General features: G+C 41.6%; 1 protein-coding gene across 1 annotated transcript; it reads right to left on the reverse strand.

Annotated features, from left to right (window-relative positions):
• Positions 1–224: 224 nt before the first annotated feature.
• On the reverse strand, positions 225–15,339 carry LOC110521982 (activator of 90 kDa heat shock protein ATPase homolog 1). The gene is made up of 9 exons (XM_021600006.2): positions 14,897–15,339; positions 8,044–8,234; positions 5,457–5,539; positions 4,837–4,954; positions 4,633–4,724; positions 4,045–4,170; positions 3,567–3,668; positions 3,411–3,462; positions 225–744 (listed from the first exon to the last, which is right to left on the reverse strand). Exons 1-9 carry the CDS (start codon positions 14,974–14,976, stop codon positions 572–574), a joined length of 1,017 nt encoding a protein of 338 aa, XP_021455681.1. The 5' UTR covers positions 14,977–15,339; the 3' UTR covers positions 225–571.
• Between the last annotated feature and the right edge of the window lie 552 nt (positions 15,340–15,891).

The following is a 15,891-nucleotide window of genomic DNA, read 5'->3' on the forward strand; positions in this document are numbered from 1 at the left end:
GGGATAATATATTGGAAATATAATTCAAAACCTTTTGTAATTAAATGTACCTCTTGTTGTCCATATTTCATTTGCACTGCAATTTGTTTTGATGTCTGTTTGTAAAATCTCTTAAGAATATCAAGCGTGAGCAACCTTTTTTCAAGAGAAACATCACTGGACATCGGGTAGCCACTAACCAGTAGTCTTGCACAATAAGTCATCATTAAACCCACAAGACATAATTCAGTAAAAATCGCATTTATTTCAGCACGACACACTTCAAAATGTGCAGAATTGAATAGAGAATACTGATCATTAATTCCAAATACTGTCAGCACGTAAATATACTGTCATTCGAGTGATTGTTTCTACATCTCCTTTGCTTAGACTCAGTGTGGTAAGCAGACCTCAAAGGAAGCCTTGAACCACTGACCCTTACACTGCAAGCCAGTCTTCCAAGTGGAAAGGGCACCGTTTGTCTACGCACACAGTATGGCTAGTGCTACAAGAGACAGTGCCAAAGAGAGTATTCATTCACATTAAATAATCAGGTTCTCTTTTTTGTTTTGTTCATGACTTAGAGTCAATCTCAATAGAGTCGGGCCCCGAATCCAAAAGTTTGTTTGATGGCTTCAAAGTAGTATCTCTTCCAACCCTCCTTCGTCCTATCCTCTTCTCCAGTAGGGACATCTTTACATTCCAGCTTCAGCTCAGTCTCATTGCCTCGATCCTTCATGTTTAGAGTGATAGTCGCATAGTGCTCTGGAAGAGGGAAATCAGAGTGAGTTGTTGCAAAAACAATATATCCAAGCCATTTATGTTACTATCCAGGGTCCCTCAAGTCCAGTCATGGGTCTCCAACAGGGTATGCAGGCTTTTGTTCCTGCCCAGTTTCAACACACCGGATCCAACTATAATCATCAAGCCTGTGATCAGTTTAATCAGGTATGTTAAAATCAAAATGTATTGGTCACGTCAGATTTACAGGTTTTACAGATGCAGCAAAATGCTTGTTACTAGCTCAAACAGTGCAGTTGAATCATATTTTTAGAACTAAACCAAGATGGAATCGACAAGCTGTGGTCTAACGGGAACAAATGAGTGATAGTGGGCAGAACAAGCATAGAGGCAGGCAGAGCCAAGCACGCGCTAGCGATATCCTATTGGCGCGTTCCAGTATACAACCGCATATTTCCGTTAAGGAAGTGTACAATAACTCAATTTGCTTTTGCACTCCTAAGCAGCGCATTTTTAAAAAATATATATATTTTTAATACTTTTGCGAACGGTAAAGTGCACAAAACTCTGTCCATAACAGATTCTACTTTTAGGAACAGAAAACTATTGATGAGAATTTACAAAATGTCAGCCAAAATCCATCTCGTTCCATCTTCTCCCACTGCCCGCCAGTGAGCTTGCTATCGCTTCCATAAAATATTTGGTTGTGAGCGGAAACGCCAACAGGATGCTTCACATTTATACAATCAGTGAGATATCGGTCTATCAGTGGTAGAATGTCTAGCAAATACCAAACAAATACACAGAATCAAAACAAGAAATGTCAGAACGTGTCCAATTAACAAATCCAAAGTAGATATATCACGGGAGCAATGTCAGAATCCAGAATATAAATACAATGCTTCAGAAAGTATTCACACCCCTCGACTTTTTCCACATTGTTATTGTTGTTACAAAGTGGGATTACAATGGATTTGTCATTTTTTGTAAAAGATCTAAACAAAATACTCTGTCAAAGTGGAGGAAAAATTATACAAATTGTAATAAAAAAAAAATTAAACACTAATACTGGATCTTGATTAAATAAGAATTCATCCCCCTGAGTCAATGCATGTTAGAATCACCTTTGGCAGCGATTACAGCTTTAAATCATGCTGGGTGAGTCTATAAATTTTGCACACCTGGATTATACAATATTTGCACGTTATTCTTTTAAAAAAATTCTTCAAGTACTGTCAAGTTGGTTGTTGATCATTGCTAGACAGCCATTTTCAAGTCTTGCCATAGATTTTTCAAGACAATTTACATCAAAACTGTAACTAGGCTACTCAGGAACATTCAATGTCATCTTGGTAAGCAATTCCAGTGTATATTTGGCCTTGTGTTTTAGATTGTCTGCTGAAAGGTGAATGTCTCCCAGTGTCTGTTGGAAAGCATACTGAACCAGGTTTTCCTCTAGGATTTTGCCTGTGCTTAACTTTAAATTTATCCTTAAAAAAAAAACGACCTAGTCATTGTCGATGACAAACATACCCATAACATGGAGCCACCATCATGCTTGAAAATATGTGTTGGATTTGACCCAAACAAAACACTTTCTATTCAAGACCAAGTTCATTCTTTGCCACAATTTTGACAGTTTTACTTTAGTGCCTTATTGCAAACATTTGTATTCTGTACAGGCTTCCTTTTCACTCTGCCAATTAGGTTGGTATTGTGGAGCAACTACAATGTTTCCTCCCATCACAGCCATTAAACTCTAACTGTAACTGTTTTAAAGTTCCATTGGCCTCATGTTGAAATCCCTGAGCGGTTTCCTTCCTCTCCAACAACTGAGTTAGGAAGGACGCCCGTATCTTTGTAGTGACTGGGTGTATTGATACACGATCTAAAGTGTAATTAATTACTTCAACATGGTCAAAGGGATATTCAATGTCCATATTTTTTCTGATTCTACCCACAGGTGCCCTTCTTTAAAAGGCATTGGAAAACCTCCCCGGTCTTTGTGGTTGAATCAGTGTTTGAAATCACTGCTCAACTGAGGGACCTTATAGATAAGTGACAGTTTGATAACCATGTAAATCTCTCTCGACCAGCTGACGTCAATATTTTCAGCTCTTTTTACTCTTAGCTTCTAAAATGTTATTAGCGTCAAAGTAGACATCACGCAAGACTACAAATCCCTGCAAGCTCCTTCATGTCATCTCTAGCTGGCACCTTTGCTAACAGGTAGTGTCAATTTAAAACTTGCACAAGACAGTTCACAGAATTGTCCATTTAAAGAAATGTAGCCAATTTATTAATTACTAAATTTAGCTAACAGATGGCTCTGATTCTCTGGATTAACTGTCTCGGAAGGGAGAATAACAATGATCAAGTGTCCTCTCTCCCCATGGAATTTCGGGAGAATTCTCCTCAGATTTCCTTTGTTAAAGTCCTCAGCAACAATAAATGTGGTTTCCAGTTTGCTCTATGAGTGTTATCCTTAGTTCTAGGATGAAACAAAAGTCTGCAAAACCTGTGGGTCCCCAGCAGCTAGTTGAGAAAGCAGTTAGTGTTGTAGAGATTACCTGTAAGAGAAATACCTAAGTGGAGACATGCTGAAATTAAAGTTGATATTGAAAGATACTGAGGTTAAAAGGAGCACACACAAAATCAAGAGGACAACTGGGCAAGGTGGGGAAACCTACCACATGGCCAGGTCTTGAACCTCCATTTCATAACAATCTTCTCATCTGGGACCTAAGAAGTGGAAACAAAAACTACAGTTATATTTGGACATTCTTCCACAATGGGTTACGATTGATGGATAACACACATGATCTCAAGAAGGCACGTGTCCTCACCAGCTCTGTAAACTCTCCGTTGACACTACCCTCTAGCAGCTGAAACTTCCCTCCCTTTTCTCCGTCGACCACAGCTGCAGCATGGGTGAACGCCTGGACCATCTGCATTACCAGAGAGGAGACCAGAGGAGTCAAATCTATGATTCCTACAAGCTGTCAGCCAATTGTAGTCATGATTCAAAAGAGTTATGGGCCACCAATTTCAAAGTAGGTGGACATTATCTTACAATAGGCAACATTTCTGAACCGGAAGTAATCTACAGAGTTTAAGTCTAGTTGCTCCTCATTCCCAATTGAAAGCAACAGTAAAATCCAAGAGTTAATCAAAAATGTTTGCACTGGTGAAATACCACAGGGGAAAAAAGGATAAAAATGATGGGAAAACCCTTTCTTTAGAAGGCAAACTAGCACATGCACTCAATGCTATTCTTACTCTACCTGAGCTTGTTAACAAGGAAAAGACTACTTGATCACTCACGTTTTGGTTGATAAAGGTTCTGTACAGCTCATCAGGTGAGGTGAGGAAGGTCTCCTTGAGACTAAACTTGCAGGTTGAAATCTTGACCCCTGTGCTGGATGGTGGAGCAGAAGAAGAGGGACCAATCTGTGGACATACAACAGACAAGCATGATCATGAAGTCCCAGTATTTGTACTTTAATACTCGATAAGCCTGAATACTAGATATCCAAAACTTGGAAGTTGAGTAAATTAATTTTGGAATGGATTGTGGCGCTTTACATTGTATGAAGGGCGGTGGGGATGAACTTCAGTTACATTTTTGCAGATAAAAAAAAAAAAAAGCACAAATGTCTTTATTTTCTTTTGCTAATTGGCCTCTTCTTGAACACAACATGTATGGAACATTCCTTACACTGTTATTGCTAGTTGGGTTTTATATCATTACCCCCTTGATACATTGGCTGCGTCCCAATTCTTCTCCGTTCTTCTGTTTGTATTGGATTGATGTAAACATTAGCTGGAAGTTTCCACCATTGTTAAATCCATAACGGTAGAGATTGAGGTTAGAGAATTAAGGCGTAAGGTAAGAAGGAAACTGCTACCCACCTGGGTTTTGTCAACTTTGACCTTTGTCTGCGATGGCTGTGGCTTGCTCGCCGCCCCATTCGCCGTGGGCAGGATCATGCCCTGAGTGAACTCTGCAATTATCGGAAACGTTCAAATTCAACTCGTATCAAGCTGAACTATCGCCTATAGAAATATGGCTATGAACAGGCAATAGAGTTAAATAGATTTGAATAATGGCCTCACCTGATTTCAGGTGGCCAACATAGCTCCCCAGGGCAGCTCGCACTTTCTTTGCTCCCTCCTTCCTCATGAGTTCGGTGAGAGGTGTATTGGGTTCATCCTTGCAAAGAACCACACTGATCTGTGCCCCCCCCCAAAAAAGAGCACAAAGACAAAACATAGTTATGTTAGGTGTGGTCTTGTTCTACCCATATAAAGGAAATAAATAAACTTAACTCCCTTTGGGCCCACTGATATCGACTAGATGTTGTTGGTGCTCCTATTGGAGAATGGTGTTGGTGCTACAGTTGGAAGTTAGCAGTGATGTTGCCATTACCAATTACTATCATTACAATTTCTTGAATGTTTAGTTTCTTTCCATCATTGTTCATTTTCTTTTTTATTTACTTTTTTGTGATGTCCTTGTATGAAGCCTTGGTGGGGTGAGAGGGAGGGATGGATGGGGGGGAAAGGGACTAGGGATGTTGTACTGTTTTCAATGTCTCTCTGTTCTCATATCTGAAAATTGTTAAATAAAGTAGAAAAGAAACAAATGTAACTTTTTCAAGAGTAACTAAAATTACAACCAACAGTTAGCAGCTGTCGATTAGCCTGAAAGAGCATGGCATTCTGTCATAACCTACATCTAGGTCATCCATGTCATTTTCATCAGAGAGGTTGGGAACGTCAATGTTCCCTTTGTACTTGATTCCGGTTTTTGATGTTCCTGGGGGAGAAAGAAAGATCAGGAGATGTCATGAAGCCTACTTTGAAGACAGATACTATGACAACCCACCCACATCTCACTGAACCCCTGGGTCTTTGTGTACGGGATAATAAAGTTGTCACCACCGATAAATCTAAGCTAATCGAGAATTTCAATAAGCATTTTCCTACGGCTGGCTATGCTTTCCACCTGGCTCCCCTACCTCGGCCAACAGCTCTGCACCCCCCACAGCAACTTGCCCAAGCCCCGCGTCTCTTCCACCCAAATCCAGATAGTCAATGTTCTGAAAGAGCTGCAAAATCTGGACCCCGACAAATCAGCTTGGCTAGACAATCTGGACCCTCTCTTTCCTAAATTATCCACCCAAATTGAAAAAAATCGAATCAAATGTTATGTTACATACACATGGTTAGCAGATGTTAATGCGAGTGTAGCGAAATGCTTGTCCTTCTAGTTCCGACAATGCAGTAGTAACCAACGAGCAATCTAACCTAACAATTTCACAACAACAATTGTTGCCACCCCTATTACTAGTCTGTTCAACCTCTTTTGTATCGTCCGAGATCCCCAAACATTGGAAAGCTGCCACGGTCATCCCCCTCTTCAAAGGGGGGGAACACTGTTTTAGACCCATACTGTTAAAGACCTATATCTATCCTACCCTGCCTTGCTAAAGTCTTCGAAAGCCAAGTTAACAAATCACTGACCATTTCAAATCCCACCGTACCTTCTCCACTATGCAATCTGGTTTCCAAGCTGGTCATGGGTGCACATCAGCCACGCTCAAGGTCCTAAACAACATAACCGCCATCAATACAAAGACAGTACTGTGCAGCCGTCTTCATTGACCTGGACAAGGCTTTCGACTCTGTGAATCACTGCATTCTTATCGTCAGACTCAATTGCCTTGGCTTCTCAAACGACTGCCTCGTCTGGTTCACCAACCACTTCTCAGATAGAGTTCCGTGTTTCAAATTGGAGGGCCTGTTGTCCGGACCTCTGGCAGTCTATGAGGGTGCCACAGGGTTAAATTCTCAGGTCGACTCTTTTCTGTATATATCAATGATGTTGCTTTTGCTGCTGGTGATTCTCTGATCCACCTCTACGCAGACGACACCATTCTGTAAACTTCTGGCCCTTCTTTGAACACTTAACTAACATCCAGACGAGCTTCAATGCCATACAACTCTCCTTCCGTGGCCTCCAACTGCTCTTAACCACTCAATATGATTGGTCATATAAAAACCTTGGGACCCAAATGCATAAATGCAAGTAAAACTAAATGCATGCTCTTCAACCGATCGCTGCCCACACCCACCCGCCCGACTAGCATCACTACTCTGGACGGTTCTGACTTAGAATATGTGTACAACTACCTAAGTGTCAGGTAAGACTGTAAACTCTCCTTCCAGATTGACATTAAGCATCTCCAATCCAAAGTTAAATCTAGAATCGGCTTCCTATTTCGCAACAAAGCATCCTTCACTTATGCTGCTGCTAAACATACCCTCGTAAAACTGACCATCCTACCGATCCTCGACTATGTCATTTACAAAATAGCCTCCAACATTCTACTCAGCAAACTGGATGTAGTCTATCACAGTGCCATCCGTTTTGTCACCAAAGCCCCATATACTACCCACCACTGCGACCTGTATGCTCTCTTTGGCTGGCCCTCGTTTCATATTTGTCACCAAACCCACTGGCTCCAGGCCATTTATAAGTCTTTGCTAGGTAAAGCCCCGCCTTATCTCAGCTCACTGGTCACCATAGCAACACACACCCGTAGCACACGCTCCAGCAGGTATATTTCACTGGTCATCCCCAAAGCCAACTCTTACCGCCATTCCTTCCAGTTCTCTGCTGCCAATGACTGGAACGAATTGCAAAAATCACAGAAGCTGGAGACATATCTCCCTCACTAACTTTAAGCATTGGCTGTCAGAGCAGCTTACCGATCACTGTACACAGCCAATCTATAAATAGCACACCCAACTACCTCATCCCCATATACCCAACTACCTCATCCCCTCATCCCCATATTATTTATTTTGCACCCCAGTATCTCTACTTGCACATCTATCACTACAGTGTTAATGCTAAATTGTAATTATTTCACCACTATGGCCTATTTATTACCTTACCTCCCTAATCTTTCTACATTTGCACACACTGTATATATATATATATATTTCTCTATTGTGCTATTGACTGTACGTTCGTTTATTCCATGTGTAACTCCGTTGTTTTTGTCGCACTGCTTTGCTTTATCTTGGCCAGGTCGTAGTTGTAAATGAGAACTTGTTCTCAACTGGCCTACCTGATTAAATAAAATAAATAAAAGTTAGTCTCATCACCATGGAAACGAGTGCTAAGCTGCACTTAGTTTAGCTCAAAACCCTCTGTTTCAATCAAAATGTGTGGTACTTTTTGCAGAAAACATCTTACTATATGTTCAACATGAGTTCCATACAGAGTGGTGTGTGAGAGTGTGCTGCACTCACCGGTCCACGTCGCCTTGACATTCCACTCATAGAAGTAGATGAGCTTTCCCTTGCGGTTGTTGATGGACGCCTCGCCGTCCAGTTTCGGGACGTCGGTGACCTCGCAGCTCCCCTCGGGGCCCTCCACGCGCAGCCCCAACAGGAGCTCCTTCAGCTTGTCTGTCGACCAGCCTGTCACATCACGCTCCGTCCTGTAGGGACACGCAATGAATTCATATATTCAACTGGGTTGTGTTCATCAGGGCACACAGTCACCCAACAAAGCATTCTGTAACAGAAACAAGCATTTGTTACTGAGAACTTCCCCGTGTCAGACCGCTCATATTTTGTGCCTTGTGTAATGAACTAGTAAAACTGTGATATGGTCATTTAGCTGTCAACATTGGCACAGTGACATGTTCAGTATGTGTGGCCCGTGCGGGTGTCAAACCCACAACCCAGGTGTTGCTGGCACCATGCCAGTAAAGCTCCATTGTAGCAGTGTGTGCATAGCCCTAGATGGACTCAAAAGAAAGTAATCCATTTCAATAACCTATCCTTAGGCAAGTGAATTTTTCCTTCAGAAATATAGTTCAATTGGGTTTATTTACATAATAATAAATATACATTACTTTCTGAAGACAATCACACCCCTGGACCTTTTCAAGATGTTGTTCAGCTACAGCCTGAATTTAAAATGGATTCAATTGACGTGCTTTTGTCACTGGCCTACACACAATACCCCATAATACCCCACAAAGTGGATTAAAAACCAACAACTAATGAATAAATTTAAAAAGTATTCAATCCCTTTTATGTCAAGCCTGAATCTTGATTAACAGCCACATACTAAAATGCATGGACTCTGTGTGCAATAAGAGCTTAATATGAGTTTTGAATGACTAACTCATCTCTGTACCCAACACATACAGATAATTGTAAGGTCCCGCAGGGGAGCAGTACATTTTAAACACAGATTCAACCACAAAGACCAGGGAGATTCTCCAATGCCTCTTAAAGAAAAGGGGACCTATTGGTAGATATAATTGCACAGTGAAGTTAATTACACTATGGATGGTGTATCAATACACAGAGTCACTACAAAGATACAGGCGTCCTTCCTAACTCAGTTGTTGGAGAGGAAGGAAACCGCTCAGGGATTTCAACATGAGGCCAATGGTGACTTTAAAACAGTTACATAGTTTAATGGCTGTGATGGGAGAAAACTGAGGATGGATCAACAACATTGTAGTTACTCCACAATACTAACCTAATTTACAGACTGAAAAGGAAGCCTGTACAGAATAAACATATTCCCAAAAAAAGCATCCAGTTTGCATCAATGCACTAAAGTAATACTGCAAAAAATGTGGCAAAGCAATTCACTTGCTTTTTGTACTGAATACAAAGTGTTCAAATCCAACACATTACATAGTTTCACTCTCCATTTTTTCAAGCATAGTGGTGCCTGTGTGTTATTGACCGGGGAGTGTCAAGATAACATGTTTTTAAAGCAACGGAACAGAGCTAAGCACAAGCAAAATGTGGAAAATCTGGTTCAGTCTGCTTTCCACCAGACACTGGGAGATGAATTCACCTTTCAGCAAGACAACCTAAAACACAAGGCCACATCTATACTAGAGTTGCTTACCAAAAAGACAATGAATTTTCCTGAGTGGCCAAGTTACAGTTCCAACTTAAAATCTACTTGAAAATCTCTGGCAAAACCTGAAAATGTCTGTCTAGCAACTACCACTTTGACAGAGCTTGAAGAATTTTTTAAATAATCAAAAATAATGGGAAAATGTTGCGCAATTCAGGTGTGGAAAGCTCTTAGAGAACCAGACAAGAGATATTCTGTTTTTAATTTTTAAACTGTCCAAGACAGTTCACAAAAGAACATACCAGAGCGGCATCATTTACTAGGATCACCTCGTTACCGCCAGTGTTGAATACATTGAGCTCGTTGACAAATCAAACCACGGGACGCTTTTTCACATATTTGCCAAAAAGGTCCACGTTGGGTCTGTGTAAGCTAATATAAATGTATTGGGAGACAGGTTTATGGCAGTGAATGTCATTCATTTACAGCTATAGTATTTCTCAGTTAAGTAACATAAGTAGGCCTACAGTATCACAGAGAGGTCAAACAGGTAGTGTGTGTGTGTGTGTGTGTGTGTGTGTGTGTGAATATCCTGTGTCCACAGCAACATGATTGATTATTCTCTAACCCCAGTGCATGTGGTGTACAGTGGAGAGGGTAAAAACCTTCAAGTTCCTCAGCGTGTACATCACTGACGACCTGAAATAGTCCCCTCACACAGAGAGTATGGTGTAGGGGGCTGAAGACATTTGGCTTGGCCTCTAAGACCCTCACTAACTTCTAAGGATGCACCATTGTGAGCATCCTGTCGGTCTGCATCACCGACTGGTACGACAATTGCACTGTCTACAAATGCAGGGCTCTCCAGAAGGTGGGCCAGCCAACCCAACACATCATTGGGGGCACACAGCCTGCTCCCCAGGAAATTTACAGCACCTGGAGTAAAAGGCCAAGAAGATTATCAAGGACCTCAGCCAGGAGGAGGAGACAGTACAGGTACATCAAAGTCTGGAGGAAACCATACGGTGAAGCATGGTGGCGGCATCATGCTGTGTGTATGTTCTGCCGCGGCAGGGCCTGGGAGACTAGTCAGGATCGGGGCAAAGATGAACAGAGAAAAGTACAGAGATCTTTGATGAAAACCTGCTCCAGAGCACTCAGGACCTCAGACTGGGGCAAAGGTTCACCTTCCAGCAGCAATAATGCTATACAGAGTAATCTACTCACGTTCGCATACGCCGATTCGTGGTCCGTCTATATCCGGGTTGCATACAGTTTATACCATAGACATTAAAACCAGTAGATAGGAATACTTGGAATGTCAGCGCTATGGAAAACTCCCGATGTCACATGAAGCCGGACGTATTTATTGAAACAATAACAATATTACACATCAATACAGGGACATTTCTGTGAATACAATGAACAAATGGAAGTATTTGAATATGAAGCGCATGTAATATTCAGAGATGCAAACTGGCGAGGGCCCAAAAAGGTGTTTTTTTTGTTTTGTTTTTTCACTGACACGCAAACACGGGGATCCTTTTTTGTTGCTTTAATTTTCTAGTGACTTTTAGGCTGGAATCCCTTCTTGAAATGCAGGTTAACTGTACTAACTAAACAACAAATAACATGATCAGTCTCGATTGTTGCAGTTAGCGATGACAGCCTTTATAATAGAACGCTTGTGACCACACACACACTAAATATTGCACTAGAATGAAACAAACAAGCATTCTATTTATGCTCTATTATTGTGGCCACTATAGTAGACATGGAGTAAGTGCACAAGGTTACATGTGTGCAAAAGTAATGTTCACGGAGTAAAACATTTAATAATCCCCCCTCACGCACACGAAAGTGTTACAGTACGGTCAAGTTCAACACAGCAAAAGCAATATCTTTGTGTTACACTGCACATTATACACTTTCTGCCTGTGTACACCTGTTCTACAATGTGCCAGCAGCAGAACATGAGACCCTTTGTTGGCATAATTGATCTCTTTCGGGCAGAATACGTACTCCTTATTGAAAGAGGGAAAGTGTGTGGTGTTCCTTTTCACCTCTATTGGCATCCAGCTTAAAGCCAGGCCCAGCTCCACTTGATCCCTGAATCCCTTTGTTTAACAAGCGACATCTAATTTTCACCTAATTCTCCCATTCTGAAAATCAACCAGAGGGAAAACATTAGTTCATTAGCTAGCTAACATTTCACACAGAATGCCAGGGTCCAGTGAGCAACTAACGTTATTTAAGGAGCGGCAAGGAGTCGTATAACCAGTTAATAATATAGACAATTGTTTCCTCGAGCTAACGTCACCTCATCTGATGTTGAAACGTTCTTTTACCTCATTTTCACATCATAAACTAAATGATTTGATCAGCTAAGTTAGCGTAAATGTTACTCAACATTTTTCTGGCTAGCTAACAGAGAATTCGATCCAGCTACTGTAGCAAGATACTTAAAAATGCTAGTGTTGTAACTGGCAAACTGCCTTTCCAGAGCACTCGCTGATGCTGGAACTAGCTATTTGGTTGGCTCTTCTCTTCAGTCGCGCATATATATATATATATATATATATATATATAAAAATCGCTAATGATGTAAGTGGCAGTAACTAGCAAAAGATCATGCTCAATGTGGTCATTAACACCCTGCCTGAGAGAGTCAACCTTAATGTCTATGGCATAGGGATCCACCGACTTGACATTTTTGGGCGATACCGATATTTTCCTTGCCAAAAAATCTGATACCGATACCCGATTAAAAATATTTTGTCCTTAAGCATTCTAGTACAGTTAAATATCACACACACACTGACCAAGAAGTTATTTTGTAATTTACGTATATGTCCCCATCACCAGTAAAACCTATTTCTTTCACTTACTTGCTGTGCTGTTTCGTTGTTCAATCGTTTCATTCTCAACCAGGATTTCATCATACATGTCAAGCAGCTTTCAGCTCTGTCTGTCCGTGGCCTCTTCTGTCGTGGGTCTTCCTCCTCGGGGGGCACTGTCACTGTGTCCCTTTCCATCTTGTCCAGCTGTGTCTAACATTTGACGTAAACCCTATTTCTAGTCTGCATCGAAGTAGCAGTAAAGAGGCTCAGAGAGAATGCCACTGAATCGTTTGATCACAGCCTCTAGTACTTTTCCAAGTTAACCCAACAGTCTGTGTTGGCATTTTTGTTGAGCAGGCATTTCAATGCCATGACAGGGTATCACGTCTGCTGCAAACGCAGTTGAGCTTATTTCTCCAGTCAGTTGTTTGAATGGAGCTAGGAGTGTTCGTGCTTCAAACATGTTCTCAAATGCCATTGAAATGGCAGCAGCGGTATGAGAACCAGCACATTAATGAGCATGCAATACGGCTTTCCTCAGTATGAAATCCTTGTCGACCCACTGGGCTGTCAGACTTGGCATGCTCATGGGGCTGACCACTGATCCAAATGTCAGTCGTGAGGCTAATAGCAGTGAGTAGCATGGATGTTCATTTCAAAAATACTGTGTAACTCCGGTAGGGCAACATCTGAAAAAAATCACCTACTTGGTAATGTGTACTGGGGCTCGACCAGTCAAGTGCAATGAATACCATTATCTTGGTGTTAATGGATTTCGTTGCATGATTTCGTTGCACGTTGCAACGTTGCATGTGGTATTTTTGTTATCTTCCTTTGAAACTGAAAATTAGATCCACACAACACATTGTGGGCTAGGTTGGGAATGCTGTGTTGCACGTGCAGCGCTGGATTCTCCGTGGCGTCATTCGTCATCTACCTACGTTATATAGGTATGAACGTCAGCTTTGACATCGGTTTTGCACATTGGCGTTAAACTAGACATCGGGCCAATGCAGATGTTGGCATTTATAGCTAATATCGTCCGGTTCCTATATACTTACCGATTCATCGACCAATCCCATCGTGATTGGTCTGTCAGCACGGTCCTGTATGACGACAAATGTAGTCCTCAGAATGTAGCAAATGTTCAAATAATTCACTGTGGGGACGGAACTTGATCATCATAAACACATTATAGAGCCCAAAACGGGCGTCTAAAACGTTTTAGTTTGGCAGTTCTGACGATCGTAATTTACATAGGCTTCCTCAGACAGACCTGGCATTTTGGCAGCGCTAGGTTGCTATGCAGCAGCAGAGCTCGTGACTTCACGCTCCAGACCAGACACTGGGGGCGTGGTTTATATATGGACCAACATCACACGCACAATGAATGTTTTATACCAAGGCAGTTGTGTTAAGTACTTAAGTGTACATTAAAGTACTACTTAAATAGTTTTTGGGGGTATCATTACTTTCTTTATATTTGACAACTTTCACTATATTCCTAAAGAAAATTATGTACTTTTTACTCCATACATTTTCCCTGACACCCAAAAGTACATTATATTTAGATGTCTTATTTAACTAGGCAACTCAGTTAAGAACAAATTCTTATTTACAATGATGGCCTACCCCAGCCAAACCCATAACCTGGACGACGCTGGGCCAATTGTGCTCCGCCCTATGGGACTCCCAATCACGGCCTGTTGTGATACAGCCTGGAGTCGGACCAGGGTCTGTAGTGACACCTCTAGCACTGACATGCAGTGCCTTAGACCGCTGCGCCACTCAGAAGCCCAATGCTTAGCAAGACAGAAAATGGTCCAATTCGCACACTTATCAAGAGAACATCCCTGGTCATCCCTACTGCCTCTGACCTGGCAGACTTACTAAACACAAATGTTTTGTTTTTAAATGATGACTGAGCATTGGAGTGTGACCCTGGCTATCCGAAAATTTGAAAAAACTATTGTGCTTTTAATTATCCACACTTTTCCTTTTGACACTTGAGTATATTTTAGCAACTACATTTACTTTTAATACTTAGGTATATTTAAAAACATACTTTTAGACTTTTACTCAAGAAATATGTTAGTATTTTACTGGGTGACTTTCACTTGAGTATTTTTTTTATTAAGGTATATTTACTTTTCCTCAAATATGAGAATTTAGTACTTTTTCCACCACCGCCCAAAGGTGATGACTAACGTGTATTTTTAGGCATTTTCCACTGACTTCTCTATGTGGGAGTCTGGGCCGGGCGTTAATTAAACTGCAGTGCAGTACCGAAGCAAAACTGTTGTGGGAGCAGTCTAAACCGTGTTGCTACTTCCGGAACCCTTGCCTTGGTCTGATAATAGCTTGCCAGTGAGCAGGCCTTTCCAATCTCGAAAGGCAGTGTGCTTTCTTCAACTAAGCTAACGTTACTCACCAATGCCAGTTGTTGACGTTTGTTGCGTCGGCTCTCTCCTCCACGATCCAGCGTGGATCCCCTTCTCCCCATTTAGCCATGACGACAGTAGTAACTTACTATCAAACAAGCTGTACAATTGCGTCCCCGAAGCTTGCTAACGCCAGCTAACTAGCTAGCTAAATTAATCGCAAATGCCGGCACCGAAAGGAACGAACGTGATGATTAGCTAACTAACGTTAGCAAGCTAAACCGATTAAGTAAATAAGTCGACTATTATCTAAAATTGCGTTATGGCCGTAACTATGTTCCTGAGCGACGGTTTTCCTCTTGGTTTATGACCCTGGTCTTTCTAGAAAAGTCGTTTTGACATGCAAGGAGCTTTCGCCATTACCATATGAAGGTGGTGTACAGCTACAGACGGAAGTGACGCATTTACCCCTCCCCCCCCAAAAAATGCAGCAGCAGAGTTCCTTCTTCGTCTGTAGACTTTTTTATGGCAGTTGGCAACCAACTTTAAGTTGCATTACCGCCACCAACTGGATTGGAGTGTGGACCAGAGACAGTGAAGGTCTAAATCATGTTCACTTAGAACTGAATCTACTCCTTCCTCAACATCTCTTACCATCTCAAACATCCCTAGATCCCTCCCAAGCAACACCATCTTGCTCGCCATGTCATTGCCTATCCACCCAAAGCTTGTACTCAGATTTCATTCATTTTCCCAGCACTATAGGAGTACCTTTTTGTAGGATGTGGATGTAAGGATGTGACCTTATGTTCTTGTACATTTACCCAATATGTCATGCTAACTATTGTCTTCCTCTCTACCTGTATCGCTGCCAACAGGGAGGTATTGAGTGCTCGATTACATCTAGCTTTTTGAAAAGATGTCTGAGCTGCTGATCCATATGCTACACTTCCATAATCCAGTGATGACCTATATATAGCATTTTTGATGCCATGCTATCTTACCGCCACTCCATTCCAGACAAGCAACACATCACATTCAACAT

The sequence above is a fragment of the Oncorhynchus mykiss genome, chromosome 4, assembly GCF_013265735.2.
Source record: "Oncorhynchus mykiss isolate Arlee chromosome 4, USDA_OmykA_1.1, whole genome shotgun sequence".
In the NCBI taxonomy this organism is placed as follows: Eukaryota; Metazoa; Chordata; class Actinopteri; order Salmoniformes; family Salmonidae; genus Oncorhynchus; species Oncorhynchus mykiss.

Excerpts from the sequence above, each read along its gene's own strand:
- LOC110521982 (XM_021600006.2), bottom strand. The coding sequence starts at position 14,976 with ATGGCTAAATGGGGAGAAGGGGATCCACGCTGGATCGTGGAGGAGAGA. Across the intron at positions 4,955-5,456 it reads ATGACATGGATGACCTAGAT|ATCAGTGTGGTTCTTTGCAA; the intron begins GTAGGTTATGAC and ends GGGGGGGCACAG. Across the intron at positions 745-3,410 it reads GTTCAAGACCTGGCCATGTG|AGCACTATGCGACTATCACT; the intron begins GTAGGTTTCCCC and ends TCCCTCTTCCAG.